Source organism: Limulus polyphemus, unplaced genomic scaffold (genome assembly GCF_000517525.1).
Source record: "Limulus polyphemus unplaced genomic scaffold, Limulus_polyphemus-2.1.2 Scaffold2915, whole genome shotgun sequence".
Lineage (NCBI taxonomy): Eukaryota > Metazoa > Arthropoda > Merostomata > Xiphosura > Limulidae > Limulus > Limulus polyphemus.
In genome coordinates this window covers 59,533-74,816 of record NW_013668525.1, presented here as the reverse complement: position 1 = coordinate 74,816, position 15,284 = coordinate 59,533, and the positions used below count along the sequence as shown (strand labels likewise).

The following is a 15,284-nucleotide window of genomic DNA, read 5'->3' as shown; positions in this document are numbered from 1 at the left end:
ACAATTATTTCAGTGATACATGGGGGAATGAAGGCACTTAAGAAGAAATGCACCACACTGGGTAAAAGTTGCATGCATGGAGGTGTGTGTGTGTGAGATCATATACCTTAAAAAAAAAGCACTACTAAAGTAAAGATCAAATACTTCTAAGTTTTGTTTTCAAAGTATTTCCATGAAAAATAGGTACTGTAAAACAAACTGTTTCTGTAAAATTGTGACACAGAATAATCAACTATCACTGCAAGACTTTAAAGCTACAATTCCAAAGTTGTGTATAGTGGACCATTATGAAGAAAATCGTGATTCTAAGTTTACATTTAATGTGGGAGAAAAAGAAAAACATATAAAGGATTTGGTTCAAAATATCTTCTATAATAATCCAAAAGAATATTTGTCACTACTTGAATACATGACCTGAAATGGACAAGGACAAATGTGAATGAAATGACCCTTGAATGATGCAAACTCATAACATTTTCTCAGTTTAAGAAGTGTGATCCAGTGCTGAATGTAGACGCGAAGCAGTCTCTTAAGGGATGGCAACATTCATGAGGCTTCCACTCTAAAAGGACTACCAGGGATGTGTTCATCACCCCACTTCACTATCAAGATGTGATCTCCTTTATCTTTCAAGACGTAATTCACCTGATACAGATTGTAGCCCAAGTGCTTGACAAATATCTCTTCAGATGGGCCTTTTGGACCATACATGGATACATACAAGAGGTTGTTACCTACAACACAAAAAGTAATTTCTTTCATCAGTTTATTTTTGCATACTGAGGTAGTTATGTTTATTTCATGAAACTTCATAAGATTACCTAAAAGAGACTAATAACTAAAGTCTTCAACAAAATTACAATGGGAAAGAACGATCTCATCACAAAAATTGCTTAACTTAATGTCTGACATGAAAATTGGAATATATGTGTGTTTTCTTAAGCAGATGTACATACTTTAACATCATTGTTGAAAAATTAAACCTATAAATTATGCACTTTCATTTAAGAATAAGCATTCAACTAAAAAGGTTAAATAAACAAAGACAACACAGCATATATATATCTATGTAACTCATCATAAGCTTCAAAATATACATAGGCTTTTTAATAATGATTTTCTTTTTTTATTATAACTGAAATCTTACAAGGTAAAATAATATTTTCTCTCAAATTTAGCCTTACACTTAATGATTCCAATGGCTTTTCAACATATTTTTCTAAACTATTTATACAACAAACTGACTTTGTTGGTTATAGGGTATCTTATAACATAGGATTCAAATAACAAAATTAAAAAAACACATCAACGCTGCAATTAATTCCACTCTGAGAAATCGCACTACGTATTCATTTTTACATAGAAAATGAGTGATTTTGCTATTTTGTTTTCAGAATATTAAAACTAACAGTAAGATTTTGTTAAGTATGTTGAAAGGAAAGAATATATCAAAATTGGAATTGGGTTTTTAAAGGCTACTGATGGTAAGGTTTTTGTTTAAGAATATGGGATGGCTGAATTTTTATATGTTTTTTTTCTTTTTACAAGAGAAGATACTAGTAATATTTCTGTCCATAAGTACTCATGTGAAATATTGGAATTAACTTGAATTTTGTATATATTAATCCCTTGGTACATAGATAGATTGAGAGATTAAAAGTGGATAAAGCACCAAGACCAGACAAGATTTTCCCATGGGTTTTAACATAGGTCAGTTTAGAAATATGCTAGCCTTTTGCTTTGGTTTTTGCTAAGTCAGTAGACAATGGGCAGGTGCCTGAAGACAGAAGAGTTGCTAATGTTACTCCTATTTTTAGATGGGGGCAGTAAAAGTTGTTTTGGAAATTATATGCCATTTAGTCAAATTTCTGTATTGGAAAAACTAAAGAAATTGACAAAAAGGCTTTGCTAAATAATTTAGTGAAAATATAATACTTTAAAAGAAAGTCAACATGGATTCACTAAGATAAATCTTACATAATCTGTTAATGTTTTGGAGGATGTTACTTGTTATTTGGATGATCAAAATGATCTGGAATTGGTATACTTAGATTTTCAAAACGATTTTGATGAGATTACACACAAATGATTAGTTAATAAAACCACACTAGTAGGTTGAAGAAAGGAACAGTTAAATGGATTGTCAGGTGGTTGGATGAGTGAAAGCAAAGAAAGGTTGTTATTAATGGAGTACAGTCAGACTGGACCTTTATTACTAATGTAGTACTTCGGGGATCAAAGCTTGAGCTTTGCTTTTTCTTATTTACATTAAAGATATTAATAGGAGCATAATTAGTAAGTTAATACAGTTTGCTGATTGCATTAACCTCTTGGATATTTCTAGCTGTATTAAGAATGGTGAGGTACAAGAGAATGACTCGAATGAATTGGTCAATTAGAGAAATATATGGCAAATAATCTTTGATCATAGTAAGTGTATGGTAATTCATTTAGGTTATCATAATTTGGATCAAATGTCTAATACAGATGAGAACCCATTCAATAGCATGACTCTTTAGAAGAAAAGAACCTTGGCATAGTGGTGGATAAGTCACTTGAACCATTAAGACAGTGCTCTGTTGCTAGTAATGAAGCTGATAAACATTTAGGGTTTACTTATAAACAAACTGATTACAAGTCCAAATAGGCAATTATCCCTCTATAAAGATCAACAGTTAGTGTTCATCTGTAATAATGTGTACAGTTTTGGTCTTATCTGAGAAAGGATGCTGACTTACTGGAAAGAGTTCAGAGAAGAGCTACTAGAATGATTCCAGGGATGAAAGGATTAACTTAAGAGAAACTAAAGTAACAGTTTATTGGAGGTATTGATATGATAAAAGCCTTTGCTTTCTGTGTGCTATATTCTGAAGATAATAGGGGAATAGGAGACAAGTTTAAGATTTAGAAAAGACAGACTATGCTTTAGTTAACATTTGTTTTATTTGTCTAACAGGACAACATATCTTATGAACTGAGTTGTTATCAGCAGTAGGTGGAGATAAGCATTACAATAGTTTGAGAGTCAAATAAATTATTTCCTAAAAACATGAAAGTGGGTGTAAGTTTTCTTTTTCTCAAGGGCAGGTGCACATGGACAGCCTTGAAGGACCAAACGGTCTCATTGTTGTCAATATGTTATGTAACACGCAAAAGCACAAAATTACTAAATATGATACAATATATAAACTCCACACGTAGTGGATGTATATAAGCAGATTGGTAATTTAAGAGTTAAGAACAACATACCAGCATCTCCACAATTAACACTGAATGTATTCTGCTTGTGAAAATAAGCTTTCTTCAATCCCATTCCTTTACTTGTGACTTTACTGGCATTAGAATGAAAACGTGGGAGACCATCAACTTTTTGACTTTCTTGCTTTATTGCAGTTTCAACTATAATTGAAGATGTTTCATGTTCACCACAGTCTGCTACAGGTGGACCTATGATACACAAAAATAAAAAAATGTGCTTTAATAATAGCATTTATATGTACAACACTGGGTAGAAACCCTATAGTTAGTGTTTATAGATTTGAGACTTTAAACTTGTGTCAAATTACACTAATACATATCTTTAAACAGTCTAAATGAATTTTTAACAAGAGTTATTTTTCTTAAGAAAACCTTTGTTCTTTTGTTTGTTTTGAATTTTGTGCAAAGCTATATGAGGGCTATCCATGCTAGCCGTCCCTAATTTAACAGTGAAAGATTAGACGGAAGGCAGATAGTCATCATCACCCACTGCCAATTCTTGGGCTACTCTTTTACCAATGAATAGTGGGATTGACCATCACATTATGATGTTCCTATGGCTGAAAGGGTGAGCATGTTTGGTGAGACGGGGATACGAATCTGCAGATTGCAAGTTGAAGGCCCTAACCACCTGGCTATGCCAGACCTCCTTTGTTCTTTAAGTATATATATATACATAGGTCAATTTACAAACGAACAACAGACATTACATTTGGACATTTATGTCACTTGGCTTCTAAAAATAAAGTTAAATAATTTTATACTAAATTCAAAAATAAACATTTTGCAATATTTCATACTTTACATTTCAGACATTATAAATTAAACTCTACATTACAAAACTTATGTCACAAGTTTTTTACTGGCTTCTAAGAATAAAGTTAAATTATTTATACTAGTACATTAGCTTGTTCAGTGTTGTGAAAAAGTGACTTTCTTCCAAACAATAGTGGGTTAACTCTAGCTGACTTAGTAGAGCATTTGGCAAGTCTTGATTGAATTCAAGTCTGAGGTGAGGAAATATATATATCATGAAAAAAATAAATTACCACAGTGGTGCTCAATGTGGGGAAATATATTTAATGTAAAAATAAACTACAATACTAGGTACAAAGAATCAACATTTTGCAATATTCCAATATTTATGTTGTATAAATTTAAAATCAACACAATAAAATTTCACTAATATTACCAAAACTCTTCCATTTTTACCACTTTTTAAAATGTGTCTATCTCTCTTAAAAATGTACAAAAACAGTGGATAATTAATAAATTAAGTGTACTTGATTAGGTATGTTAAAACATATTATAGTTTATAATAGCATAAAGATTACAAAGAAGTTTCAAATATAGTAGTAGTTCTGACTTTCTCTAGAAATAAAATGACTATCATAGTACATGAATGTTTCATACTGCTCTCTATATCTGTGAATATGCATTACTTCTCTCTTAGGATACATCATAAAACATTCAATCCATATAGATATAATCTGATAATGAAAAATTATTAAGTTCACATGCTTGTTAGATAATTTCCCGTAAAAATTCTTTCCGAGAAACTTCAGCGATACAAGTCCTTTCTTAATTAAAACTAGTTTATTATTTCTCGATACAACTTTATAATACACAGAATTTCCACAGTCACTTTAACTTAAACACACGCTATAATTCACAACTATTCACACACTTTACTTACAGTCACTACCGCTCACTTGACTCAATTATCTGTCTCTCTGCTATTATATGTCCACTTTATTTGCTGGACTTATATACTAAAATAGAGGCTGCCTAGAAAAGACTAGAGTTACCAGGAACAGTCATGATCGTTCTAGAAACTCCAGCGCTCATGCTTCCAGCATCACGACTTCCACTGTCATAACAGTATATATAGATTTTCTGAATTACAAAAACCAAATATTCATTCATATGCTGACTCTCAGAATCCATTTAACGTATTCCACAATGTTTACACACTTGTACTGCCTTTATATAATTCAACAAACAATGTTTAGTCCTCTCTGGGTCAAATCCCTTCCACTGTTTGAGTACTGGTGGAATTTGTTTTAAATGTGGCATCTAAAATGTGTGAGGAAACAACTCAGATTTCCTTCATCATTAAATCCAAAGGAACAAATAGCCATATATTGTAAAATTAGAAGCTCAGATAAACCTTTTAAGCAACAACAAAATCTTTCTTGGTTTCTTAAACAATATTTGCCATTCATTCCTCTCCTCCTCCCCATTGACCACCCATCTTTAACAAAGTCCTGAGGACTGTTATTAAAGATAAACTAAGTTAATCTACATGCATTAATTGAAAATTTCAGAAAAAACTCTCTAATTTGGTAAGTTAGCCAACAGTGTATTACCACAAAAAACTTCTGTTTTAAAACATGATCTTAGTTCAGTTAAATAGTGAGGTTATGGGACTTGAATGATTTATTACAGATCACTATAACAGACAAAGTATGATAAAATTACAGAATTAAAGCTAGTTTGCTTACTGTTTGTGTGTGAAATACCACCAAATCTTGACAAAATGTGTAAGAGGTACAATGTGTCAGGCCTAGTGTTTTCTTTGTACTTGTACCTTGGATTAATCAACAACAACAAAAAAAACATGCATTATTCAAAGAAAAATGTATGTTGTATTTCATTATCAAATAAGTGAATGTATACTGATGTACAAATGAAACGAACATCACATTTGGCACAGTGGTGGAGAAAGACTCCATGCTCTAAAAACATTAATTATTTAATATATTTTGAGCTTTCTCTATAAAATCTCATAAGTCATACAAATAAGTAAGTTTTGTAAACATCTTATATGTTTAATTAATTCAATTAAAGCTTGCAATTTATATGCTTAGCACAAAATTAATTTTATCTTGATCAGTTTCTCCCTAAATGTTTCTACATGTATAGTGTTTTCCTGTTTGAAACGTTTACACTTCTAATTTCCTTGTTAACCCCTAAAACTTACATAAATTATTATCTTTCTAAATGCATTACATTCCAAAAGTATAAACTTTTTAAGGGTAAAACCAACAAAACAAGCATGCTAATTATTCAACTAAAAAAAAATCATCTTTGCATGCAAAAAATATATAACATACCAGTACATCGAACTCTGAAAGGGCTTCCCACTATGTGGTACCCATTATACTTGACAATAATGAAGTAGTCACCAGGTGCCAGTGGTGTGTATCGAACCTTATAACCCTCTTCCACCTCAACACAATCCATAGATACTTTAGATGGACCATCAATAGTTACAGCCAAATTTCCCACTCCAGCTTTACATGTGTTAACAGTAAAGTCTGTTTTGGTTCCTGTAAAAAATGTGCAGGTTATACACAAAATACAAACACATCTAATGAGAAAAGGGATCAGTTACCAGTGATAAACTTTTATTTACCTCAACATTTCACCTTACAGGTTTTTTAAGAGGTTAACTCTCTACTGGTCAAAAATGTACTGATTATTTTTAATAATTTATATTAAATGATTAATTTTTGGTTTAGAATACCCCTTGAAAAACAGTGCATATATATTAATACTTGAAAGCTTAAAGATGCAGGTATCAACCTAATGCAAATATCAGACAGTTTAAGGTCTCATAAACTCTATCCATTTACTAGTATCTAATGCTTATTATCCCTCTAAGTGTCAATGTAAACAGCAGTAATAACAATTTAAGGGCCTCATCAGTTCTATCCATTTACTATCAGTGTAAACATCAGTAGTAACAGTTTAAGGACCTCATCAGCTCTATCCATTTACCAGTATCTGATGCTTATCCCTCTAACAGTCAGTGTAAACAACAGCAGTAACAGTTTAAGGACCTCATCAGCTCTATCCATTTACCAGTATCTGATGCTTATCCCCCTAACAGTCAGTGTAAACAACAGTAGTAACAATTTAAAGACCTCATCAGCTCTATCCATTTACTAGTACCTGATGCTTATCCCTCTAACGGTCAGTGTAAACAACAGTAGTAACAGTTTAAAGCCCTCATCAGCTCTATCTATTTATCAGTACCTGATGCTTATCCCTCTAATGGTCAGTGTAAACAACAGTAGTAACAGTTTAAGGACCTCATCAGCTCTATCCATTTACCAGTACCTGATGCTTATCCCTCTAACAGTCAGTGTAAACAACAGCAGTAACAATTTAAAGACCTCATCAGCTCTATTCATTTACTAGTACCTGATGCTTATCCCTCTAACAGTCAGTGTAAACAACAGCAGTAACAGTTTAAGGACCTCATCAGCTCTATTCATTTACCAGTACCTGATGCTTATCCCTCTAACAGTCAGTGTAAACAACAGTAGTAACAGTTTAAAGACCTCATCAGCTCTATCAATTTACTAGTACCTGATGCTTATCCCTCTAACAGTCAGTGTAAACAACAGCAGTAACAGTTTAAGGACCTCATCAGCTCTATTCATTTACTAGTACCTGATGCTTATCCCTCTAACGGTCAGTGTAAACAACAGCAGTAACAGTTTAAGGACCTCATCAGCTCTATTCATTTACCAGTACCTGATGCTTATCCCTTTAATGGTCCGTGTAAACAACAGTAGTAACAGTTTAAAGACCTCATCAGCTCTATCAATTTACTAGTACCTGATGCTTATTCTTCTAACAATCAGATTAAATGGAAGTAGTAAAGGAGCATCTGTGATAATCTCCCGTTATGTATAAAATGAACAATATGAAAACCTTTACTGTAGGTCTTCAACTTTTTTTTTACATTTTAAATACGTTTCAAACTGAGTAATATGTTTATAAAATGTATTTGTTTCATACATTCAACCACTTTTTATTTGAAGTTCCAAATTCATAACAATTAATATTTATTTACATACACTTCATAAAAAAATATTCTTCTCAATCATTTTATATCAGCTAAGCATCTAATGTGAACTAATATCTAAAAATTCTAGAAAAGAAGAAACTTGACCAAGGGCAGCATAAAAAAAAGGCTTGCTGGTGCTGAATCTACCCCAAAATGTGCTTTAGCCAACCCTGTAACCCCAGTACCCAACAAGTAATGTTTATTTTTAAAGTTGGTTCACTTCCTAGATACTAAGTATTTATGCAAAAAAATGTAGAGTGCAGCCCTCAACGTTTTGGGTATCAACCTCAGTGCTCCTTCACTGGGATGAGACTCCCTTGAAGTTGACATAGTAAAACAGACAGAAAAAGGCTTACATATTTTGCAGTTCAACAACTGCTTACCATAAAAAAAATGACTCAAACTCACCTGTTTTACATTCCTTCAATCCATTACCATAAGAAATCACAGAAGCTGGATCATCGTTATCTTTACCGATCCGAACAGAGAATGGGCTGTCTGGTATGTGAGCATCATTGTGATAGATATGAACTTGGTGGATTCCATTCTCTTTGGGGATGAATCGGAGGGCCCATTGCTCTATGTGAAAAAACAAACAAACATCTATTCAGCTTCCTTCTGGTTGTATATGTGTATGTATATAAATACATACACACATATATATATATATGTATAGATACTTATAAAAGGTATTCTCATTGTGATCAAAAATCAATGTGTTTATTACTTTCAATTATTTTATAAATTCAATCATAAAAATTACACAACACATATGTTTATTTTAAGAGCATTTCCTTACCTTGGTTGACATTCTTAAAAAAAATCTTTCAGGCAACAGGCCAAAAATCAAAGAGCAAAAGACAAACAAATGAAATTATGTTAAAAACTACAATAGGGGAAGGATAAAATGCACCTCAGTAACAGAAGTATCTGTGGAAGTGGAATCCACACAGCAGTAGAGATACACCATCCACCAGTTCATCAGATTAAAACTCTATTTAGGAGCCTCACATGTGGAATAAAATTAGAACTAAAACTTACCCCCCAAAAAAATATTAGGAGCAGATTTAGAAATGGATGCTTAGGCTCACAATGTCACACATTTAAAACTACTATTCACTGTCTGAAACACATTGTGGGAAGAAAGTTAATTCTAATGAAGCACAAAAACAATGACAGCAGATTAAAAAATAATAAAATAAAACAGGTCTTTACAAATAGGTCTCTGGGGTTGATAAGTATAAACTTATTTTCTAAGATAAGCATTTCAACCCACAAAAGAGTCACATACCTATATGAACAGCATAATGAATTCAAAGATATTTAAGTCAGTAATTACAACTAATAAAGGAAATTGAAATTGGTGTTTACCCTCAAAAGTTTCACACAAAAAGTAGCAATAGAAGCCTGTCCTTCAAAAGTACCAAAACATCACCTGAACACCATGTGATCTACATCACCTGAACATTATGTGATCTACATCTGAACACCATGATCTACATCACCTGAATACCACATTATCAACACCACCTGAACTCCACATGATCTACATCACCTGAACACCATGACCTACATCATCTGAACACCATGACCTACATCACATCTGAACACGATGTGATCTTCACTACACATTCTGCAAAGAGCCTCAGCAAAAGTATGTACTGTCATACCAGGCAGGTAGATCAGTATAATGCTGAAGTGTAAAAACTGGCAAAAAATTTTGAATTTGAGAAAGGAAAGATTATAGAGTGGTAGATCAAGATGTAAGATAGTTAAAATGTTTGGTCATGTACTAATCTTTATCTTTATAAAATATTCTCACCAGCTTCACTACACTAAGTGTGCAGCAAATGTGCTGCTATCCATAAGTTTGAGTATTTTGGAAAGACTAGAATTTGCAAATCATATATCACTATAAACATGTTTGGTACCTTTTTGTTTGGCTTAAGTCTCATCTTGAAATCTTAAGAACTGACAATAATGTGTATCACTAACTTCACAGTGTAAATCCTAGAACACAATATTTGGATGAGGTGGATGTGTTGCCCAGTACAGGACACAACTAATGGGTATCACTAACTTCACAGTGTAAAATCTAGAACACATTATTTAGGTGAACTAGATGTGTTGCAAAGTAAGGGAACCCATTAACCCTCTCCATACGGGTCACTGGTCAAAGGCCATGTCATGTTTGTTGACTCGCATTCAAAATTTTATTGTACTACTATTTCCTCCTTGTGCCTTTCTCAGCCATTTTCATGTGTTAGGATACCATCTCATTCTTTCAAACCAAGCTTTCAAGGAGGTAAGTTGTATCTTTAGTCTGCTCAAAATTTCATATTTTTTTAGACCTAAATACAACTTAGTTACTAAGCTTGATAAATTATAGTGGAATTCTATTATATCAATAGAGTAATTTATGATTTTTTGGTTACTCAACTGTATATATAAAAACCTACAAAATATCATTTACTTTTATATCCTCCACATGTAAAATTTTAAAAGGCTTAGCAACCTACTGAGTACAAAGGTCTTAGCTAGAAGAGATAATTGTTTGCTTTACTTCTTTATTTACTGTTCTATATTTTAAGAAAAATAAGTTTAAGAATTTATTTCTAAATAGTAATTATCTATATACATATATAATGTATGATAATGGAAATGTAACTGTATTTTACAAAATACTAGTATAATAAACACAGCCAAGACAGATCACTTTGTAAAGACTAAAGGTCAGTTTAATATTATTGGATACGGCAACATGAGTGCACGTGTGCCGTGTCATTGTAACTTCTGTATTGTTAGCCAGGCACATCTGAAAGGTCAATATAATAAAAATAATAATATATATAAATGTATAATGTTTTTTTAATCTTCAACTGAAAATTACTTTGCATGTAGGATAGGCAACATGCGAAAAGAAAAAAAAGCATGAGAAAAACATTGCTTAACAAACCTTAAGACTTAATAAAAGAAAATTGATATATGTGTATGAAATCATTGTAATTTTTACCAATAATCTGTCCAATTTCATTAACATACACTTACTAATTTAAACGTTATAGCATGAACACTATAACAATCACAAAATGGTTATGAGGTCGGTCCCAGGGACTAAGCCTGTGCTGAAAGAGTTAATGGGTATCACTAACTTCACAGTGTAAAATCTAGAACACATTATTCAGGTGAGCTGGATGTGTTGCATAGTACAGAACACAATTAATGGGTATCACTAACTTCATAGTGTAAAATCTAGAACACATTATTCAGGTGAGCTGGATGTATTGGTGCAGCATGGAAATATTCACTCATTGGAATTCTAAAAAAGTCTACTAATCATCATCTTTTCAAAACAATTCTAATCAACTTTACTGCATCAAGTATGGGGCAAATGCTCTCTCTCCATAAATCTGGGAAATTTGGAAAGGTTGAAATTTACAAGCCACAGATCACTACAAACATGTTTGATATACCATTTTGCTTGGTATATTGAGAACTGACAATAATTATTTATATAAAGTGATAGAAGCAGCTTTGGTAGTCTTCACACTCTGATCGAAACGTGTATCTGAAAGTTGTGCTATTATTAAGTTAGTATGGTGACCATTATTACTTGTTACTTTTGGAAAGAAGCATGTTTCTATAAATAACTTATATACAGTAGTTACCTCTTTGTAAAGTAATACAACTTCTAACACTTAACTGTTCTCAATGGTCAATAAAATATAAATTCTAAAGGACTAAAGAAATTTCTCAACTTATAAAGTGAAAAGCCAAGGTAAAGTTAAGGTCTTGTTACATTAGTGTCAAAAATACTTTATTAATGAGCATATTGATAAACAACTCTGTCAAATACTGGTCAGCTTTACATTGGGTGCTCCAGGGTTGGTGCTACTAAGGGCCTTTTCATCTTGGCAGCATATGGGAAAACAACCAATATATCAACGTAAAAACCCAAGCAAAGCCAAGTACTTTCGCTAGTCTCTAATAATAAAAGGGTGTGTCTGTGTGTGTGACCACCATAACTCCAAGAGAAAAGAACCTAGAAACTTGAAATTATTCATCGATGCTAAGTGGACCCTGAAGGTGTGCACCTAGGTATTATTACTTCTCCATGTGAGTGTGCATCTTTTTAATGAGGCAAGCTAGTAAAAATACACATAGAAAACAAGTGATTCCTTATATAACAGCCTCTAATATATAGAAAAGCCAAAGCATTTTGGTAACAATGTGTTTAAACAATGGCTTTTATGTCATGTTGCTTAGCAACAAAAGTATATAGGATATACCTTTAGAATATACACACACTATCATCCTAATAAGATGAGTGAAGCTGGGTACTTTCACTAGTATATACACATTTCTAGAATTAAAAGTAAGTACGCAGTTCAGTACTGTTTAAAAAATACTTTCAATCATGAGCATAAAACAGCCTAGGTTCAAAAGTGAACTGATGAAAAAGCTCTGATCATGCAGAGAGATATGTTAAACACTTGCAAATTTATTTGTTATATTTTGGACTGATTAAAATGAAATGTTCAGTCTTGTTTTGAAATGTCAAGCAATATTCATACAGTTTACACAAATTCAATTAACTGTAAGTGAACTAACGAGTATAAGAAAATCTTCACTAGTTACTCCAGTTCACAAAGAGTTAATAATTTATAATTATGACAATTTATGATAACTTCAATAAAATGCAATTTCTAAAATATTTTATTTTGTTTACAACTATTACAAATTCCATATAGTTTAAAGCTCTTATCTTTATAAAACATTTTTAACAAAATCTTACCATCATCAATTGGAACCACAAAACAATCATCCTCATTCCCAGAGGGTGAAATCACTTTTCCATCTAACAAACCCCTGGCACCATTCATGTGAACAGTGAAAGCCAAAGGTTTGTTCACTTGAAAGCTTTCTTCAGATATAGAACCCAACTCAATATTTTTTGCTTCTTCTGAAGGAGGAGGCATGATATAAACTTTGTATGGGCTGTCTGGGATATGTTGGTCATTGAATTTAATGCCAACATGATAATCTCCTATAAAGAAAAATAATTACTAGACATTTGTATATATTCATTCCATGCTTTTAGGTCATACCAAATCAAACAAAATGTCTTAAAGATACTAAACACTACAAACACGTTTTTAACTTCTTTTCTTTATATTGGATACTATCAATATCCAATCAATTTACAAGCTTCTTTTTTACTCTGAAACGAATTTTATATTACAAAACACTGACTTTAACCACACATATCAAATGCTGAGGCTATAACTGCATTTCATAAAACAAAATTCCAGGTCCAGTACTGCCTTCAGAACTACTTCTTCCTTTGTTAGTTGTACATATTCAGCATGTTGACCATGATTATTTACTGCAATTTTCCATTCTAACAAATTTTTGTAGAATGTATCAAAGTCAACTTTAGACCACATATCATAATAAGCTTCCTGCAAGTACTCCACTGCACATAAACGTCTACTTCCAAGATCACACTTAAACAGTAAAAAACACAAAAGTCTGCTAAAGTTGCATCGAAGAACTTAGATATGTGGTCAAATAAGATTACTTGATTCTGCTTTCTTAATCCATCTCTCTTGTTCAACAACTTTTGATTTTAAAGTGTGGCTGGAAGCTTGTGAACTCTTGTTTGGTAAGCTTTGTTCAAATCAACTTTTTTATTATCCTGTTTAAAGCACCAAGAGATATGTCCAACTTCATTGGAATGATTCCCGTGTCAGAGAGTTCTCTTTTGTAGCCACAGCCTTCATTTTGCAAAATGGTGCATTGTTCTGAAGCAGGTTGGGGTGGGGGTGTCAGAGACCACTGCTGTCCTAAATACTCATTTGTGTATTTTATTCTGTTTACGTGGAGAACAGGCACAAGAGATGTTTGATACAACAGGAATTTTTCATTACAATATCTTTCAAAATCATAAAAAAAGAGTATTTGCAGTTATAAATATCCTTACCAGGTTCTTTAACAATGTAGGACACGTAGCAAGAACCATCCTTTCTGTCTGTGAAATTCATCTCAGCTTTTGAAGGTCCTTCTATTGAGAGTGATAAGCTTCCAACACCTGCCTCTCTGGTCCAGATATTGAACTCCGCTGTAGTTGGGTAGGGTGGTAAAGGTTCCATTTTACTTAACAAAATCAAAATGATCTATCAATATACATTTTGAACATACACAAAACCATAAAAAACTCTGTCTTGTTTACTACAGCAGTTGAAGCCATGTCATGATTGTGTTGTCCATCAATGTAGTAGGAGATAGTTTGTCTTCCAAAACACAGTAAAAATATGGTTGAAAAATGCTGATTTCCATAATAACAAAAGTTGTATGAAAGTTATTGTTTTCCTATATTGAAAATAGATTTCCGATAAGTACTTACCTCTCCTCACGCATATAGCTGTTCTCGTTCAGTGCTGCTCTCTATACGCAAAAATATTTTTGCATGCCACAAGCCTTGAACTCCCACCCACCCACAATCAATGTGGTTCAACTGAATCTTGCATGTAAATCATCATGTGACAACCCTCCATCAATAAGAGTGTGACACACCCTCCTGATGCACGGAACTACCTCTATTCAATTCTACAGAACTATCACTTTGAGATTAGGTAAATACCTATTGGAAATCTATTTTCAGTATAGGAAAATAATAACGTCCAATATGATACATTACCTCCTCTCACATGTATAGTTAGAATCCCACATTGAATGGATGGAGGGACTGGTGCAAAGGAAATAAATAAATATCCTTCAAAAACGTCAGAAAAACACTCATGAATTGTGATCCCCATTTGAACTCTGTGCGAGTGTGAAAATAGGTGTCACATACACTGGTGAAAAGTCGAAGGAGTACAACCAAAATGTGAGAGAAAACTGGTTGGGTTGGAATACAAACCACAGTATACCGTAATCTCAAATCTCAATCCCATGGAAGAAAGACTGTAGAAGAACTATCTAAAGAAAGGAACATGATGAAAGCTAAAGTGGATGTGCTCCAAGGCGCAGAGTGGATAGGGCATAACAGACCATACACAGCCAGTCAATTTCAGTCCAAAACCAAGCAGTATCAGGAATAGAAACTCCAACCATTGGTAGGAAGAGAGTCTACATAGTCTTCACCTAAAGTTAAGTAGAATGG

General features: G+C 32.8%; 1 protein-coding gene across 1 annotated transcript in view; it reads right to left on the bottom strand.

Annotated features, from left to right (window-relative positions):
- Positions 1–224: 224 nt before the first annotated feature.
- The window catches only part of LOC106468205 (filamin-A-like), a 31,911-nt gene continuing 16,851 nt past the window's right edge, over positions 225–15,284 (bottom strand). The window contains exons 9-14 of the mRNA XM_022396543.1: positions 14,103–14,240; positions 12,915–13,166; positions 8,528–8,698; positions 6,375–6,590; positions 3,250–3,447; positions 225–734 (exon numbers count right to left, since the gene is read on the bottom strand). Of these exons, the coding sequence (XP_022252251.1) occupies positions 547–734; positions 3,250–3,447; positions 6,375–6,590; positions 8,528–8,698; positions 12,915–13,166; positions 14,103–14,240 (1,163 nt within the window). The 3' untranslated portion in view covers positions 225–546. The remainder of the gene's footprint in view (positions 735–3,249; positions 3,448–6,374; positions 6,591–8,527; positions 8,699–12,914; positions 13,167–14,102; positions 14,241–15,284) is intronic.